Source organism: Varroa jacobsoni, unplaced genomic scaffold (genome assembly GCF_002532875.2).
Source record: "Varroa jacobsoni isolate VJ856 unplaced genomic scaffold, vjacob_1.0 scaffold_52, whole genome shotgun sequence".
Classification (NCBI taxonomy): Eukaryota; Metazoa; Arthropoda; class Arachnida; order Mesostigmata; family Varroidae; genus Varroa; species Varroa jacobsoni.
The window spans coordinates 55,986-75,538 of NW_019212954.1; the positions used below are offsets into that span (position 1 = coordinate 55,986).

The 19,553-nt window shown below is 41.7% G+C and overlaps 1 protein-coding gene across 7 annotated transcripts in view; it reads right to left on the reverse strand.

Moving 5' to 3' along the window:
- LOC111260801 (solute carrier family 60 member 1) overlaps window positions 1-11,742 on the reverse strand; it is a 49,100-nt gene extending 37,358 nt beyond the window's left edge. Inside the window, exons 1-6 of one of the 7 annotated variants that reach the window (XR_015311207.1) lie at window positions 11,582-11,742; window positions 9,734-9,799; window positions 8,299-8,425; window positions 2,942-3,100; window positions 1,520-1,999; window positions 107-310 (exon numbers count right to left, since the gene is read on the reverse strand). Coding sequence is in view for 5 of the 7 variants with exons in the window: in XM_086968468.1 (XP_086824594.1) it covers window positions 923-948; window positions 1,298-1,999; window positions 2,942-3,100; window positions 8,299-8,425; window positions 9,734-9,799; window positions 11,582-11,596 (1,095 nt within the window). In the remaining 2 variants the exon portion in view is untranslated. Of the gene's footprint in view, window positions 1-106; window positions 311-401; window positions 949-1,297; window positions 2,000-2,941; window positions 3,101-8,298; window positions 8,426-9,733; window positions 9,800-10,844; window positions 11,042-11,581 lie in introns of those variants that run through there. The other 6 variants (XR_015311205.1, XM_022833826.2, XM_086968468.1 and 3 more) reach the window with 6 other exon arrangements.
- Between the last annotated feature and the right edge of the window lie 7,811 nt (window positions 11,743-19,553).

Genomic DNA, 19,553 nt, shown 5'->3' on the forward strand with positions numbered 1-19,553 from the left:
TATTCATTAGTTTTTCAACGATCAGTAAACATCCATACTGAAGGCTTTTCGGGATTATCCTGTTGCTCTTCCTAGACTAAGCTAAAACAAGCTCGAACCTACACACCCTGAATGGTTCTATAATCACGTTGTACCGCTGCGTCATTGCAGCTGTCCATGCGGTCGCGCTTCCATTAAACTGATTCAGTAGGCCACTGCACTGTTCGACTCATGTCGATGAATTACGATGTTGTCCCGTTATCATGCACTCCCTATGATTCGATGATAACGTTTCAGCTATTCGGCCAGTCGCTTCTATCGCTAGGTTTTTCTGATCCAGATAAAAAGGCAGCACCATGTTAGCCCCGTGTCCCCGTGGCAGGCGTCCTTTTCCCGTATGCTAATTCTATCACGTCCTAATTACAAGTTAGCCATCACCATGTTACGTTACTATGTCGTCGTCTTCTTACGGATATTCTCAAGATGCAAGCAACTAACCTTTAAAATTCAAGCCTGAACAACTAAGCAAGTACGCTATATGAAACGATCATCTTTTTAGAGAAATCTTCACCCTTCTGAGGAGAACATGCCGTATGCTATCTCTCTGTAAGTAATAAGGCAAGTTTTTCGATTCTGTTTTGAAATAGCACAATTACAGAGCTTGAAAAAACGATTTGTAGATCACACTCTTTTAGCTTGCCTTAGGGTATTCTTAGTCTTGTAGCACAGCTTAGGAGATCGAGTCCTACAAACTTGGCTTTTTAAAAAAAAAGCCCACAAAAAGGGCTAGCGATGTTAAGGTTCGTGGACAGAGCGGCCAGTGTCGTCGTCATCGGCAGTTCTGCTTCAGTGCAAACATTTGAATTAGGTCGCACATCGGGAATTGACAGCCATACATATCTTTACATTGATGTATGCTACACGAAGGACGTAAATGGAACAATTATATTATGTCCTCTCTTTCGCGACCTGGGAAAAAAGGCATGTAGTACAGACAGTATAAAACGCTAAATATAAATATTAACATTCGCTTTCAGGGATTTCGCAGTTGGTTTTATCTTTTAAGCACATGCTACCATTTTTACGCTTCGCGCGACCAATTCTGCTACGTGTACATTCAAATGTGCAATGTATATAAATACGATACTGTATGTATAAAATGCTCTAAGATATAGTTAACTCGTACCGGCATATATGGCGCAATGGAAATGCTTTTTATTTGTATCTAGCAGTTATTACGTTATCGCCGATGGTTGTTCTGTTACAAGCTGTTCCGTGAATAAAATTCCGAGCAAATTTAATGTATTGCAGTACTTACCGAGACCAAACATAATGGTGCCAAGCCATAGAACAAGCAGGGACTGAGCTGCAAAGAGCATAAGTGAGAAGCATGCTGCTACAATAATCACGTGATCGACGATGATGAGCGTGAAATTTTTAACAAAGTGACTGAGGAAAATAGACGCTCCACGGCCGAGCATGAAGGCACCCCAGAAGCCCGAAGTCAAAAACGAAGCTGCAGATTTGCTTAGTCTCTGACCTTCTTGCAGAACGACGGCGTACGTGGCAATCAGTTGGCCATAAGCAATCTCGATTCCGCCGTAAATGAGGAAGTGCAATAGAACAAGAAGTATTATTGCAGCAACGAGCAATCTTGTTGGCCAGGGCTGAAGTTTTGGATTGGAGTGATGTTGTTCGGGAACTCGTTTAGGATCAGCAGAGTTTACCAACGAAACGGCAAACGTGACGATGCCGATAGCTGCCATGAACAATCCGATTACACCGTAGGAGATCTCCTCGTAATAGTTCGCTTCATATTCCTGCATAAGAAGCTCTTTTAAGTTTCTCGATTTAGTCTCGTTAAAGTTTGCCGCACGAGTATTGGTAATTTGTGTCGGTATTAGAAAAGGTTCTGCAATGAGCGGAGCAATAAAGGTTCCGACACTAAAACTAAAATGAAGAGCGTGCACAAATGGGCCAGGCTTCACTCGCCATAGATCGAGACACCAGACGGTCGAAGCTGTCGAATAAAGAGACAAAAAACAATGACGTTTTCAAATACCTAATCTGTAGATGTTTGATATCTAGAAAGCGCCGAGCAATCTTTAGAAGATCTAGGTAATTATTCTTCACTATGTTGTTAGGAAAAAAAAACCTGAGGCAACTAGCTTAATTGGTCTAACGAGTGATTTATGATAGTCTTTTTTGGGCTAGGATTTAATAGGCACTTTTGTGCATATGTCGGTGTGAGAGAGCTGCAGTTGATGTTAACTGTGGCAATCATTGGCTGAAGACTACTATATTGAGCACCTACATAGACATCAACGACAGCTACTGGGCCACGGCTTAATGTTATGTATGAAGGCATATCATACAACGCACGTTTATAGGCTATAACGAAAAGCTTTTTTTCTACTTAATTTCTGACTAGCCAAACAATGGCTTCAGGAACGACTAGGCCTTAGTCAGGAGGACAAGAGTGTTTCTATACTATCGCGTAATGGATCTTGCTCTGATGCGCCTTCGGTATTATATACGATTGGATTTTGTAGGATAGTGTAAATGATTCGAGTTTATACTTTTCTCGTTTTCGAGATTGATATGTTGAAGTATGACGTACTGGTAGCAACGGAGTTGTGTACTCGTTTGGATGGGGATAAGTATTAGGCGTGCTTGGTTGGCCCTGGTTATAAGCCTAAAGTGTTAGCGCTGCAACCTTGATTGCAACAAAGAAACTTTGGTTGAATGTCACCTTAATTCTAATTGCTAATATAGCACGCAACCCGCGCTTCGAGTTTTGTGAGCCTACAAAACGCATTACTAGATGTGTATGGAATTAATGGATATTATAGGGATCTCAACACTGTCGGTATGTCTGTTTTCAACAATGATTGTGTTATCATGCACGTTAAGCATGCATAACGTACATGATATGGGTTATAAGCTATCTGATTTGGCTTACCTGTATCCACCATGCCCATGTTAATTCCGTTAAGCAACATTACCCCAATGAGAAGCTCTAAAGAAGCGCACCAGGGAAGTAGACCCGTAAAGACTCCCGAACAAAAGTATGACACGGCTAGCACTCGGACACGGTGGAAACGCTCCAACAGGAGACCACCTAATTTGATGAGGCGAGGCAGGCTTTCGTTAGTCTTCATTTAACTTGGCCCATTTTCACTAGTTAACTTTGGACGCTGCCAGTTCCCTGACTTCAACTGCTGGCAGGTAAAATGTTATAGTTATCATTGGACTAAACAGTAACGTCATCGAAACATAATCGGGATTCCGTACGCCTGATTAGAGACAGCGGAACAGAATCAGCAACTGCCCGAGGCTACGCTGGCTATATAAACATATAACCAGATTATTGTGTAAAATGATTTGTAAATATGGGTGTTTCGTACTGTCAAATACAGTTGTGGCTTGAATGCTGACGAAATGCTTCTGTCCCATTATATATTCAAACGATATATTACATTTCATCACCTTTTATGGATAAAACTGAAAAAAATTAAGTGACTGATACTATCAGTGATAAAATTTCCGTAATGTAAGCTCGAAACGACAGTATATATTTAAAACATTCTAACGTTATCGATTAGGAACCGAATATGGAAAACATAGTTATCAGGAAGGTCCAGTTTTCCCTAAGTCAAGAACCCTTCCCTCTCTTTAGGAGTGCGGATCAAAAGCAATAATCGATTGGAACTTTGTTGCTAAAGGATCTGACGTCTGATCTTGTTTTAATACGTTATATTATTGCAACAATCCCAGAATGGTAAGGGTGAAGTTTAAAATGATCAAGGTAACTGCCGTTGGCATATTTCAACCTTCACTGCTACAAGGTAATTTATTGAGAACACAAACCAGCGATCATAAGCTAAGCTTGAAGTAACTTTTTTCGTCAAACTAGAAACTCGTCATAATCCATTAGATCTAACGATGTAGTTGTAACCGTAGTACGGCACTTATCATATGCCTGATTGATTGACTGTATAGGGAGGTACGACGATGCTGCGGAACAGCGCGTGGCAGACGATCGCAGCAGGGTTCTGAGCGTCTTGGAAATCTAACAACCACAGCTGAAAAGTGTTGAATATTCTCCCTGCTTACGTATTGGCTTCGTGTTTTTTGCATGCGAGTTTCTCTGGCTTAACTCGTCTCTTATTTTTTTTCCGTTGCTATTTTACCGCGTCTTTTTTCTAGTACTTCTCCTCTGATCACCTTGTTCTGGGCATGTTCTATGGGGGATGTATGCTATTGCTGCGTTGTCTTCGCGTATTTGTATGCGTCTTTGCAGCAACAGTCTCTGTTCGTTGTAAATACAGATTTGGCCGGAATAAATGCGCGCCATTGGGCTGACGACGTGCAGAAGTGTTTTGGGAAATATATGTATGTCGGCTATGGAGCTCGACAAGAGACGTACGAGGCCCTTGGAAGAGCAAGCCATTAGGTCCTGGATACGTATAAGCAAGGCTATCTACTTTGCACTCATTTCTCTTCGCTTTACTTGTTTTGCTCGTCGCAGGGCGCCTGCTTTCTACCTGGCCGCTCTGCTGCGTTTACTCTTCCGCCAGTTCGTTATTTGCATCTGCTTCCGATCGGACATCGTGGCTTAGCCGGAGGACCACCTTAGATTCCTCCACGCGATCTTCTCAGGGCCGTCCCCGGCTAGCATTGCTGCTGCCTCCGAAGTTGAATAGATGCGGCTACGATCGGCAACCGCGGCCCTTCTAGCAACCGCTGCGGCTCCTGTTTGGGCTAGGCAAAGGAGAACGCTGGGGATAGGAGAAGCCCGAAAGGGAACGTAGCGAAAAAGAGAAGCACGCAATAGAGGAAAAGAATGAAGGAGGGATGTTTGCTGGCGGCATTCCAGCACCTTTTCGCCAGCAAATCGCAAATACGTTCAATGCATTCTCCCAGTCTTCCTGCGCGGCAACATGCACGGATTCAACATTAGGGCTGTAGGTGTCCGTTACGGTGATCTGCATAGCGCGTTATTCCACTATAAAGATTTTAGAAATGTCATGAATATTTTGAGTGTCTGCCAAGCGAGGGGTACGTACGTGCGGCGCACGGTACAGGTGGCTGGAGACCAATTTTTATATCGATCTGCATAAATGACTTCAATAAGCGCATATACACTCAGTACCATAGATACGGAATTAAAGTAGAATGAGGAAAATGTGGACGCATCGAAAACATGAGTGTCCCATATACTCGCATGTATGCGACCGACGATTCTCGATCACAATTCTAAAAATAATGGCAATAAAATAATAGCTTTTTTGTTTGCCACCGATATACAACTGTTTCTGATAGATTGCTTCTCAATATCATCAATTGTGAAGCTTGTATTGCATTTCTTTAAATGTCTGCTCCGATATCCCACTATGCCATGACCGTCAGCACGCATCAGCCAGCGTTAAAAAGTCATAAACGGATGTTCTGGTAAGATACTGCAAGGTTTACAATGAAAATTAAACTTCAGATTCGAGAAATGCATCCGCTTTGTTTTGCGCAACGACAGTCAAATAGAACTAACTATTTTCATAAATTTTCTATGAATTTACTCTGCGCATGAAGTCACATAACTTCATGATTTGGAACGACCGATTTAATGACACGAAAACATTATCGAGCGGCTCCATCAATAGTAAACCGTTCTCTTATCCATAGGACGAGCTGTGAGCTATCTAGACGATGGATGGGGCAATTTTAAGCTAAAAGATGATTTTTTTGAAAGTACTTTACTATACTCATATCCTTACCACGTATAGCAACACATCTAGCACCGTTAATTTTCTGAAGCCGAATTGTGACAGAGACAGGCAAAAAGACTGTTTACGTTGAATTAGCCTAACTCGAAAGGATTCTGATACAGAGTGTTCTATTTTAATTTACTTACTACACGAGCCATGTGCGCATTTTTTTCCGTTATCTGTTAAATCCTTTATGCCGCGTACGATATGTCTGCAGGTAAAATGGCTTGCGTCTGACTGTCACATTGAAAAAGCTAAAGAATGAAACGAATTATGATACAGTAACAAAATGCTAGGGGAGCGTTAGCATTGACAGACAGTTTTTAATCAACCAGTTGCTACGCGCCATTTCTATGCACAAACAAATCTTTTCTATTATTAACAAACGTAATATAAATATGCGTGCGGCTATCAACTGGGTTCGACTTTGACTAGCACGATCTAAGTGCACGATAAGATCCTGGAACCAATTGTTAAGCAATAACTTCTGTAGAATCGACGCATACGTCAAAACTGACATTACTCAGATGCGAGAATTTTTTTCTCGCACAGGTCCCGTGATAATCATCAATCCATGCTAATGCGATATCTTGCTTGATAACACACTCAGTCCATGCTTAGACACCGAAATTTTCGAAAAGGCATTCCCATGTCGCAGATTTCCACCCAAGCTACCGTACTTTTCAATCGTAGATGGTAGCTATGAATTGCGTATAAGCTAGTTTTTCCATGCCGGGCTTAAACAGATGTATGCGACCATTATTGACCCCACGACAAATTGAACACACGTAGAACGACAGGCTGCTGAGTCATCCGAGAGAATTACAGCAACATCTTGACCTGATGTGTTTCAGGATTTCCGGCTGTGAGGCTTTTCTGGATGCTACTACGTAATTGACGGGCTGTGCATTTGGCGTCGTCACTTTCTCTCGTGATGATTGGATCGATAACCTTCTTAAAATTGCGTACCCGTAGATTGACGAGCATCTGCAGCAAATCCCTTTAATGCTTTAGTCGTTTTGCTGACATACTTCAGAGCCGAAAGTGTATGTCCGACCTTAAGACTTCTACTCGGAAAATACTAAGCTTACAGCCAACCGATTAGATTTGGAATGGCATAACACCTTCTTCCTGAGTGTAAACGATGCAGAACAACGCTGAAACGTAATCATCGATGTTATGCTTTGACTGACGCTATGGGGACCCGTTCATCACCTCAGGGACCCCCGCTATGCAAGCAATCCATTTCTCAGCTGGATGGTATTGACACAACGTTAGTCTTGCGGGCGGGCGGGCGAGCGAGCGTGTATTCGTACCAAATCTAAAAAATGTATCTGCAAGCATCGGATTTTGACGCGATATCCTGAGTTCCTTAATTGATCAAGTCATTCTGGCTTATAACCTTACACCGCGTTGTGTGATTCGGCAAAGCAAGTCACTCGTGACGAGGCTCGGAAAAGGGACACAGCCTGCAGTCCTGTTCAGAGAAACTAAATTTTCTCTTACATCCCAGTGGATCTAGCAGCGAGTGCTGTAAAGTGTTAAAAAATTTTTCAGCTCTTAATGAAGTTGCTTTGAAAACAATTCCTTGGATCCTTACTTTTCCAGAGGACACCGTACGCATGGTTTTGCTTTAACCTTGTCACGTAAGTGTTTCTTGCAGCTTATGCGCTCGCTACGCGGTTCTTCGGAGAAACCCTCAGGATCTAAGCGCTGTGTTTACATATATGGTCATACGTCGGCGACGGCTCGCGAACGCCCAAATGCTTGACTAAGATACATTCTAATCGCTTCATTTGCCGTCCCACGACGCCATTAAGAGGGAGCGCTCTGATTCGGGCGTTGTTGGGGATAGCAATGAACAAGAGTTCTAGAGCTATTTTCGTTTGCGCCCTCTCTGTGTATATAGAGTGATGTATGTTGATTGTTAAACCATACTATAATATATATAGTAATCACATCGTGTATTCTGCCTGGCTTTTAGCCCTTTACTTCGTTTCTATTATTTTCGACAGTTACCCTGTCCCTAATTAGCGTCCAGGCGCACTAAATATTCTACCCAAACCCATACACATGTCATTGTCATGTTAACGGATACGGCATATGTTGATAACAACAACAACAGCAGCAGCAGCTATCATTAATTAAATTTCTACTGTTACTTTTTCTGTTAATTAAAGCCCAGTTTTAACTGTTGTATGTGGAACTGCTTCCATCTATGTAAGTCGACAAGTGTTTCGCACATGTTATACACGTAGTGTATGTACATTTATGTAAAGACGCAAATTTAATTATGGAACTGGTGCACCAAACAAGACTATGCAAGACTGGTATACCCAAAAATATTGACTTAAGTATTCAAAGCTTTGACATTATTGAACAGAATCCTTTTATACGTCGGATGATCGCATAGTATAACATAAAAAATGGCTATGGCCTTCGGTGAAAAATTAGACACGACATAGGATAAAGCGTGTCCTGAAGTAAATATTATCAATCAAGATAGCATTTGCGAAAAAGTGACTAATCAACTACCTCCTTAATGATAACTTACCAATCAGACATCCGATGATGAGACCGCCAGAACGCGCTGTGTAAATGGTCGCCATGTTACTTGTATTGGTGTTGAGCTTGAAGGCGAGGTCCTGTAACGTTGGACCAACGACTGAGAAGCACATGCCCTATTGCAAAGCATACCATATGTTAGAGAAAAGAGAAATTCAAGATCCTGCAGATTTTATTAGACTAGGAATAGTTGTGACTTAAGTCCGGTCAACCGAAAATGTCGCCGAATTTCCTCTACAGCGGTGGCCCATTCTTTAATCCATAACAAGTAGTATATACAACATTTTAGTTTCGAAGCAATTTGGATGTCGAGCTATTGATATTTTATTTAATGAATAGATACCCAAGTAAGCCTAGCTTAGTATACGGTACGATCGTTTCGTTTCAGTTAGTCCTTCCCATAAGCATATACGGGGTGAGGTATAAGCAACGCAAAAGCCACACCCTCTAACCTATAAAATTAATTGAGTGACTGCTGGAACGGCTAACTCCTTATGGACAAATGCATTCTTCACTAGGTTAGTTTTGCATGCGTATGAAGCTTATGCTTTCAGTGAGATCTCAAACGTTAGCAACTTCGCAGTTCTTTATTCTATCCCATTGAGTCAACAGTCTACTCCCGATACACCTGATGCGCTAATAATAAGCCAAAATATCGTGAAATAGTTCTTAAGGTTGGCTCTCTGTATACGTAGCTCGATGAGCCCCATGATAAGAACTCTACACGTCTTCATACCTCCATATGTACGTAAACATAATAACAAGTAACTTATAGACGTAAATGTATATTACGTCTATAAGTTACTTGTTATTATGTCTATATGACTGAAGGCAACTGCGGTTTCCATTTAATTACCACAACGTCCCCAGCAAAGGCAATATTATAGGTAGAAGCTGGCGCTATTTGACGCACTCACAGAATACTCGTAAGCGACTCCTGTTGCGGGAGTGGATAGAAGCAGTTGGAGGCAGAAAGGGATCGACGAGCGTGTGTAGGGAAGATTGAAAAAGGGGGCTGTTTCGAAGGTGTAACAAAGTGCTAGGATCGCTACCAAAACATCGTTCGTCGCCAAATGATCTGTGTATAATTTTATATGCAGTGCGAAGAGCATCTAGGCGGTAAGAATGTTTGCACAGGGTGTAAACAGAAAGAACGAATATTATCACAACGGGGAGTGATTACATCGCACATAGTGAGATAACTATTGTAGTTTCGATTTAGCAAGCACACGTAGTAACTTATCTGCTGATTATTTGATTTTGTCGTTAGAATAGTACCTAAGGAGATACGTGAGTTTGTACACCTGCAGATAGTCATAGCCTAATTAGACATAGAAGTGAAGTGGATCTGTAGCATGCCCGAACAGTTATAGAACGGTAACAAGCCGCAAAACACCTAAGCCAGACTTCGAAAAAAAACTTACCAAACAAAGGAATCCGCCATACAGAAGAATGGTCCTCAGCGAACGCTCGCATAACGTAAGATCCTTCTGTCGAGCAAGTAGTAAGGAACATAGAACGATTGTTACTACGACACAATCATGTTAGTTCACTTAGCATGGATGCCATAGCAAGGATGTATTGTGTACTACAAAGTAAATAGGTCCTCATCAGGCTATTGCTTCTTATTGTGTTTGACACGTTCGTACAGATACCGTTGTCGACAAATGGAAACTTCAGCAACAATAAGACTATACCGGTTAGGATTATTCCGTGTCTATTCTATTTAGTATCGCTCAAGATCTACTTTACAGATGTAGTATTGCTTCGAAAGTGCAAACTGAGTACGGCATATCATGGCGGACCTAGAGGTCAAAATTGGTATTAGGCCAGACACTCATGCAAGCTTGTATATCGTCTCGACTTTAGAGAATCGAGTATGCTTTCCAGAGATTTTGCCGGGGCTCTCGATTTAGATGGCTAGTTCAGTCGTCCGCAACGTTCTCAAAGCCATAGACAGTGACATCACAGCAGATGTTTGCATTTTGTGTTCCATACTGGCACGAAGTTCTAGCATGCACTAGCTTGCCCATTTTGAATTACTAAAGCTCTGTATATTTTAGGTATGTGGATTACTGCACAATGAAGTGCAGTTATTAGGTACAATGTTATGTTTGATGTGATGATGAAACTACTCTTCGTATCGTCTGAAAAAAGGTCAACAAACAACATTACTCATATGCCAAAATACCCACTATTCGGTATGCGGACCGAAACGTACGCTTGGCAAGCTCTAGTACAGGAAGTAGAATCAGAATATCTGCTACCTCGCCGATTGGGTTATGCAGTTAATAAATAAGGACAGGGTAAGGGGTCTTTTTGTCAGGGATTTGATCTCAAAGGTTTCGCCCGATAATAGGTGATTCAAACCTCAACTTAAAGAAACAGCCTTTCGATACCAGAATATTAGAAGAAAAATCTGATATGCGGTTGCTATAGATAGATTTCAATACGCGTATTAGTAATCATAGAAACTGTGCCCGGTAACTTTTTTATTTTCCGTATTATAGGAAGTAATAGATAGCTATCACATACCTTACGTTATCGAATACCTTTTTTGCAGAGGAAAATTAAACCAGTATATGCGAAAAACACGCTGACTAAAAATGGCTGTATAATTCATATAGTACTACATAAAGATGTCTTGAAGTATTCCTTTGCGTTTTAGGCGTTTAGTCAACTCAAGCATCCTGCATGATCACTCCACGTGACAAGGAGGCAGACGAGTTTGCCTAAAACAAGGAAGGTCTACAGCTCAGGATCCTTGCGTACAGATTTGTTGTGGATAAAAATAGTTTTTATGTATTGTGGCAACGCTTAGCCGCGAGTAAAGCAATAACTGGAACGAATACCTCAAGAGCTCATTTGAGCTTCAGTGCCTTCGCTGAGGCCTGAATAGGTCAGTAGCCCCTTCGTCTAACCACAGCGTTATTGATTGAAATGAAACTTCATTAAACTTTCAGTCCGTGTATACATCATACTGATGTAACCCAGCACAAAAAACAAAGAATAGTTACGCCTATAGCTTCGTACGTGAGAAAGGAAATTTACAATGCCGACAAACACAAATCGTGTCACCTGACAGCTCCGTCTACTTTAATGATGTGAAAAAAGAACAAGAATATGCGAGTACCTGCCCTTGTCAACAATAAGAATCGAAATCACGTTTTGTATGTTAAAAATTGGCGAGTTAAAGCATGGGTGACCGTATTAAAGCACACGAAAGCTGTATACCTTTGAATTGAAACAAAAACCTTTGAAATAGCACTTACTCTTTCCAACCCCATAGCAAAGTTCGGCTAATCCGTATGCAAAGCGTGCACTTGCTACCTTGACAATGTCAGTGACTAGCATTGCATTGACGGTGTCTTGTCCTAGTCTAATGTTCATTATAGCAGTCGGATACGGGCGGACCACTAGCCCATCGCTACAAACGACCGCTCATTTTCAAGGTGATAGGTAAGGGAAACGGTGCGCATTCTTGACCATGCTATAGCTACTAAAATTACAATCGCCACTGGTAAAGCAGCTTGCATGGAAACCAAACTGCTTCGGAGTTGGACTTGGCGGTTTTTTTCGGTGGGTAACAGTACAAAGAGGAGAGCGTCAGTGCGCGTCCGATGTCCTTGTGGTCGTCATGTGGTCATTTTTTGCCACCATTTGTGCTTGGGTAGATAGAGATAGAGAGAGAGAGAGAGAGTGAGAGTGAGTGGGTGAAAGATTCATCTGCTGTAATATACCGGCTTCGCTGTTGTCGTTATTGCCGCTGCGAGTGAATCTTCCGCTGCTTTCGAACGAAACTACGCGACGTGAGATGGCTGTTTTTCCGTGCTGAATATTCCAGCGTGTTCAAATGGTCGTCAACAGCGACGACGATGACAAAAGATTGCACTGCTGTCTCTTTATGAGTCGATTTACGGCACACACATAAGATGCAGGCAAACATGGACTCAGTCAGTCGGTGTTCACCGGTAGCGATAAAAACGTTTGTTGGCATAGCGGAAAGAGCAGCAGTGACATTGGCGGTCGAGTTTCCCGACCTTTACAGGCATTGAGAGAACAAAGGTACACAGTCTAAAGAAGCTACTCGGGGGTAGGATAACATTGCAACCTAATTGCATGTCCACACAAAGCACCGTCGCAGACCTGCATTTGTGATACCGCTCGTAATGGACAGATAGACAAATAGTTGTAACGGGTGTCTAAAAATCGGTAAAAAAAGAAACACAAAATGGAAAACTCGCTTGCTGCTGCCGCCCGTATCGTTGAAGGCAGTATTCATTATGCAACATGCAAAAGCATGTTCATTCATTTCTTGGCAACGACATCCAATTGATTATGTTATGAAGGCTACCCAGATTTTTAATTCTAGAAATGATTCTCGCACGTGAAGTTTCGCTGGATGTTGAAAAATTAGTTTATTGATCCTGACCCAAAGTACCTCGCAATATTATCAAAGTAGTTATAAGCATTATGGCTATAATAACAATAGCACATCTATGGGTCTCTCGCTGGCAGCACTTTGTTGAATACCTAAAAATATGATTCTCGCAGCCGTTGCAAAAATATGGAGCAAAATCCACCTATTCGGGCTGCCGTTTGGAGCAACTGGGAAGGAAAAAAACATATGCTAATATACTCCTGGGATACTCTGGTGTTGTATAGCCAAACCCGGTCCGCTACTGTCTATTCATTTTTTGAGAAAACGTTGTTGGAAGCATCTATGTCGTTGGCTCATATAGACCCAAAAGGTGGGATCATCGTCCATTATTTACAGCTCGCAACGAACCAGCGCATGCATCAAAATGCGATGGGACTGCGACAAATTTATTTTCTATCAATTACTATGCTCGATGATAAAGATTCTGCAGTTGATTGTTTTCCCCTCGAAATGCAGTACACGGCTTTTCCTTTACTATACGTGTCTTAACACCATTGTTACCATGTAAACAAGTCGTCGGTATCACCTTTTCTGTACAGCATCAAGAATCTGCCGCCACTAGAAAAGCTGGTCATGACGGATCTTGTTATACCTATCTGGGGTACGGTTGAAACGGTATTGTAGCCATATATCACGTTAATTATTTTCCGTTGCTAAATTCTGAACCAGCCATAAGCACATATTCATGGTTATTATAGCAACGCACTTAAAGGGTTGCCATTAGCTGCCCAAATTACGCCAGCGCTACCTTTATTACTTAGAGTGATGTTATTAACCTGACAATTTTCTAGTGCCACTTCACTTCATGTTAGTTTATTCGGTTGTTTATGTAGACAAAGACAATTGAAGATCACCACGTCACTTTCTCATTATTGTCAGCACCCCTGATTGTCCTATTCTCTTTTTGTTTCTGATTCACGAAGGTAGAAGAGGCGTAATGTACAATGACGACGATGACTGTCTTAGGTAGTGCCGGTTAATAGTGATAGCCCACCCTGTTCCTCACATTTGCACTTGCCTACAATTGTACTTGCTGCTACGCCAGCGGGCCGCATGCCTCTAGCTAGAAACGATGTATCGAAAAATAGAATCAATCATGATTTAGCTCGCTGTTACTGAACATGCGGCCGTTCCAAGCGGGCGTCTACCATTGACCCTTCTTTTAGCTGTCTCCCATTATTTATTTCTTATGCTACCTCACTTCGCCGTCGACAAACTGAGTCATACACTGAACGACGTATAGATAATGTGTGGGAGCGAAGGGGAATGAGCCAGGGTAATATTTCCGTGAACGTAATTGCACAGACAGCGATGGCCTCTAATGCACGCCACGTCCGCATGCCTATGTGATGCGAGGCCAACAAAAAGCAACGAAACTTAACAAACAACCCATTTAGTCTGTAGCGAACAAGGCTATCCTGATAGGATCACAAAACATTAGCAAGATCATTTAATCAAACATAGAAATAACAGTGCGTAATGATTAAAGCAAAATACTGCCGGCGGCAGCAGCAGCAGCAACGACAGAAGCGGTAGCAATTTTTTGGAAACGGAATCCATTATATATTTCCAACCCTATATATATATATATAGGGTTGTATTCGCGCAAAGACACAGGTGCGTTAGTAAATAGGCTGTATTATTGCGGGTTTTCGCATCTCGGTTCTTCTGCATATTTCGGTTAGCGCTTGTCGTTGAGTTGTTACGACGCTATACTACTACATGGGCCACTATTACAGCATGCACTGTAATACTATTCTGCAGTAGCGTCGCCTTTACCTATACCTCAGTTTTAATTACATACTACCGGAACTAGTGAGTGCTTCTTTGCGTGGCTCTATGTGCTAGTTTGAGTTGTTCATAATGCGAGCGCATTGTGGGCCCTTAAAGAAGGATTCTGGTTCTGTTTTTCGCTAGCTTTCTGTTGCTTATTTTCTAACTGACCTTCTTGCATTTTTTAAATGTAATTTCCTCCTTCATGGTTGTCTTCATGCATGCTCTATGGTAAAACAAGTAGACATGATTAGCGCACCGTTGGGAGCCCTCTGGTCTACAGGGGCGATATGTAGTTTATGCAGGGCCATATAATTGCCTGACCACGAAGCGCGTTGGTCAGGCTGTGCGAATGTTTGTATGCGCAAATATTCCCTGCGCCACCGTCTGCGATCGTTGCATATTATTTCTGTTTGGTCGCGGCATACCGGAACCCAGCACAACCGAAAGCGCGTTGTTTGTGGCGTGGGCAGGCCTTAACCCCTCAAACGAAAGAGGCCTCCTCAACTGCTGAAGGCTATTAAAACAATTCTCAATAATGCTACATTGTACTCTTAATGGCATATGCGGCCAATCCTTGTTGCCGTTACGCACGTTTATGAGGAAATGCTGCTGTCATGTGCGACTGGCGTACGAAGCGGACGGGAAAGGAAAAGAAGGAGGGTACCAGCCCTTTAACCGTAGGAAAGGAGAGAACATTTCGTGGTTGCGCTGATATTTGATTTTTGCTTTGTGCCGACAGACAATGCCCACTTCTGGTATAGGACGAACCTCGCCTTCAGACTATAATGCAACAAACACAGACATGATTTGTTCGTTTGCGAGGTAGAAAAGGCGTACTTGGCGGCTTAAAGACGGTGGCTATGACAGGGGCTTGCCAAATACTTGGAGCTTGAATTCAAAACGAATAGATTATAGTGTTCATCAGACTCCCAAGCAGCAAACAACTTACTTGCACTGCCACTGCCGGAAGGGCCTATGCACAGCTGATCAATCCCCGGCTGATAAATCTAAAAAAAAGTACAGAGAGCGAGAAAAGAGCTTTTCCCTCAGGCTTTAGGAAGGCGGCTGTTTTATAGAAGACAACAACCTTGAAAACCTTCTTTGTCTTTTAGCTTGTTTCGACTTCTCGGATAACATTTCTTTTTGTTTAAGCGAATAATTTAGGCAAGCTATTTGATTGTAGACTCCGGTTCGTACGGTTTACAGAAAATACAGCCTATTTGTGTCGAAAACCGCTGATCAATAGGGATAGTGAAGAAGCCCTAACTGTTACATAATTCAAGATTGCCAGCAAAGATACAGAAGAAATCGTTTATCCGTCGGGAGAAAGGACGTTTAACCGTGGGGCTAATATGTGACGTGCACCAATACGCATTGTAAATGTAATGCAGAGTTCGGTTAGTTTGCGCTTTTTATCTTTCTTTGGAAAGTCAAACGCATTCTCTGCGTCCTCAAAAAAAGTATGGCGGCGCAATTTGAAAGCATTCCAAGATTCGGGAGCCGATTTGCTGTAAACTCCGCACCGTAGTTTTATCGCTGTACGAATTTAAAACTTCTACTAACTTGATCAGATTTAAATGATTTTGTATCTATCACAGGCGGACAAAGACACAGTGGTTTGGGCCATTCAATATTCAATTCGTAATTTAACACAAACACTTCTTAACAAATAACATCTTGTTTGTCCGTGGTTAAGTAAACAATTGCATCTTTAGAAAATTTATTTGTTTATAGCCACGTGTTTCATGATGGTAGTTATCCAGACGAGCGGAGTCTTTCAGACAGAAAATACACATATGGTTCTGCTATCCCAGTCGCTTCAAGAGGCTTCAAACTAAACACGTCTCATGTGCTAATATCTAGATCACAAGCCCGACCCCCAATGCGGCAGTTCATTTATTCCAGTACACACTATTTCAATGGCAAAGGGTTTCACAGCAAGTTTTCCCCCTTGACGTATTTCAAGCGCTTTGTAAAGCTGCCACTGGCTACACGCCGGCGAAGACCGAATGGCGGAACATGTCTGATTACTGCTCACATGCCCCCTTTGTACATAAACACATTTGACATGAAAAAGCAAGTAGGTAAGAAGTGTCGAAAAGCAGAAAGAAGGCTCCCTAACCCCACCAATTATTGATGTTACTGTATATATATATTTAACTAGCATCTAACTGAGTACACGACAGTCGTGCTCGTGTGCCGTCACCAGCAGCTTACACGTACAAATGTTTTTATCGAATCGATTAACTTCTTAAACTGATGCCCACATATCCGTTCAGCCACTGTTATTACTGCACATATAAAAAATATGTCATTGAGGCATCTCTCTACAGCATGGCACAGTTAAAGCGATTGTCCGAAAACGGCAGTTGTTCTCGCGTGAGTAGAATAGCCGTTAATGAGATGTTTTTGAAAATTTAGCTTTTGCTTCTGTTTATTGATCAATGAGTTGAATGTTTGAAGATCGTTACATGGGACAACACTCGTTATATTTATGCGTTCGATCAACTGAGCCGCTTCATTCCAGACGTAGGGGATGGTGAGCGCTTATGACTGTGTAATAGCGTACGTACGCTGACCGCATAGCGCTCGCCACGCCTCCGCCTTTGTATCTGGACGAGGAAGAAGAAGGTGACGTGTAAAAAAGAGAGACTATAAGGTAATTAAATACCGAAATTTTACAATAGACTTCGTGTACTCGATGACAAAACAAACTGTTTGGGAACTATATTTCCATAAGGCAATGTAAATTGAAAGATAATAAATTGGCAAAGCGGACTTCAGCTCTAGTGGAGATAACCTAAATGAAGAAAAACCAATAAATGGATTAGGTACGCATCCCTCCGAATTAACATTTAAATACATGATAACAAAAACAGTGCGATCGAGCTAACGAAGCGTTATTACGATAATACAATTTAGGTTTTTTTGTTTTTCTATATAAGCTTAGTTGGTATTTGAGCAAAAACAATTTAGTGGTCTTCTTAGCGATGCTGCCTAATGTACAGTGGCGTGATTGCTTTCTAGTGATTTTGGATATTTTACCGTTGATTTGAATAAAAATAGTTTTTCTTAGCGCAGCAGCAGTATCATACTTTTTTTAGTAAAGGCTGCTCGTTTAAGCCATGCTTTAAAATGTCGACCTCATTGATCACGAGAAACGTTTCGCATACAGCATAAACACCTGGCCGCCGCCCACGGTGCAGGTTCAAAGCTTTCGTTACTTATCCGATTAGGTATTATGCATGAACGGCATTTTAATGATACTGGACACAACCTGCAAAACCGAATAATAACCCTTTAAAGATCGCAAAATTGGTCGTTTTTTTATTTCAATCGAAATCCGTTGCTGACATAAGCGAAGCGGTACGCTCCCAGCCACGGTTACTTTGAGTTTTCGCTCGGTCGTTATATGACTCACGATTCCACGGTTCGTAAGGCTCATTAATGAAAATCACTTTACACCTACACACCTAAACACGCGGCGGCATTCAGATGAGCTTTCAATGAAACAACCGAACATTTTCTAAGCTGCAAATAGTTTCTTTACTTTTTCATGTCGTACCACTGTCAACTAGAAATGAATCGTCATAGAACAGGCAAGGGACACAGAACAAGCTTATAATTTAATTCCGCGCGTAATTTACATTACAGAACATTTCTAGATTCAATCGAATACGTGACCTTGCCCACGATAATTTTCTAATAAAGTTAGCGATGAACTTTTTGCGTTGTTACATCGTCCAGTCGACAACAATAGAATATTATATTTAGGCTTCCCTAGCTGGCTCAGGTCGTTCGGCGGATAGCTATAGCTTGTCTCGTTTGTTGCTGCCTGACAGTTGTGGCTTGGCGAAAGCAGTACCAAATGGGGTAAACTCGTTAGTGGGAAAATAATTTGTATAAAGTGGACAGAACCGTAAGCGGATATCTAAGAGACACGGGCGCCCGGGTGGAGGGGGGTAAGTCTTTACGGAAAGCCGTGTTCGGCCATATTGTAGCTTAGTGTGCGCCCCCTATGGGCTATACTTGTTCAGACCAATGTGCAAGGCAGCCTAGAAGCTGGTGTATCCCGTTGTCTTATTTCTACCTCTTGCCATACCGGTATAGTAGTTCTCGAATACCACTGAAGAAGGGCCCATATATCGAATATGTTGTTATTATTATTATTATTATTATTATTATAAATGTTCAATCGAGGATGCTTCACACCTTCTAGCTGTACGCGCTACTGGTGGCAGGTGCGTTCGCATTGCATGAAAAGCTTTTTCTCTTTCTCTCTAATGGCCTATTACTTCCCAATATCAATAGTGCATCGAACTTTCCTACGAGACCGAGATTGCCGTGATGCTGGTATTAGTCTATGGTACGTTAGCATAGAATAAATAACGGTAAGAGTTTTCCTAAAAGCGCCCTTAAGACACTCATCACTCATCGTTAATGGCAATTCTAGAGTGCATCAAGTCCTCATGAACGTTTATTATTATTCGGATAAAATAGTAGAGGTAAAAATAAACAAATAGCTACAAATACAGATTTTAAGAAATGTGTATGCACACACAAGAAGTTGAGTTTGGGATAAAACGGTAAATATGGCTGACGGGGATTCGGTGATCGGTACGAGATTCTCTATATACATGTATACACAAATGTATGTGATGTGTACGTATCTATCTATATTTGGGTCGCTTGGATTAAGGGAGAACGGCCGCCGGCATGGGCAGAGAGAGCTACTTTGCCGCGTTTCGAAGGTAAAACACATAGACGATAGAAAAGTAAAAAAAAAAAAAGCAGAAAGAAATAACCTATAATCGGTTTACAAGGACGGATCTAAAAGACCCCATATATACACAGATGTAAACGTTTATCTTTCATATATTGTGTTTTCCAAAAATTAGTAACCGTCCTTAAGCTAAACTTGAAGCAAATATTTTGCCGAAGTAAATATGCGCTATTTTGATCGATCACTCTACTGCAATTTTTCATGTGACGCCATAACCCCAATATTGGAAAATTTCTGTGGTTTC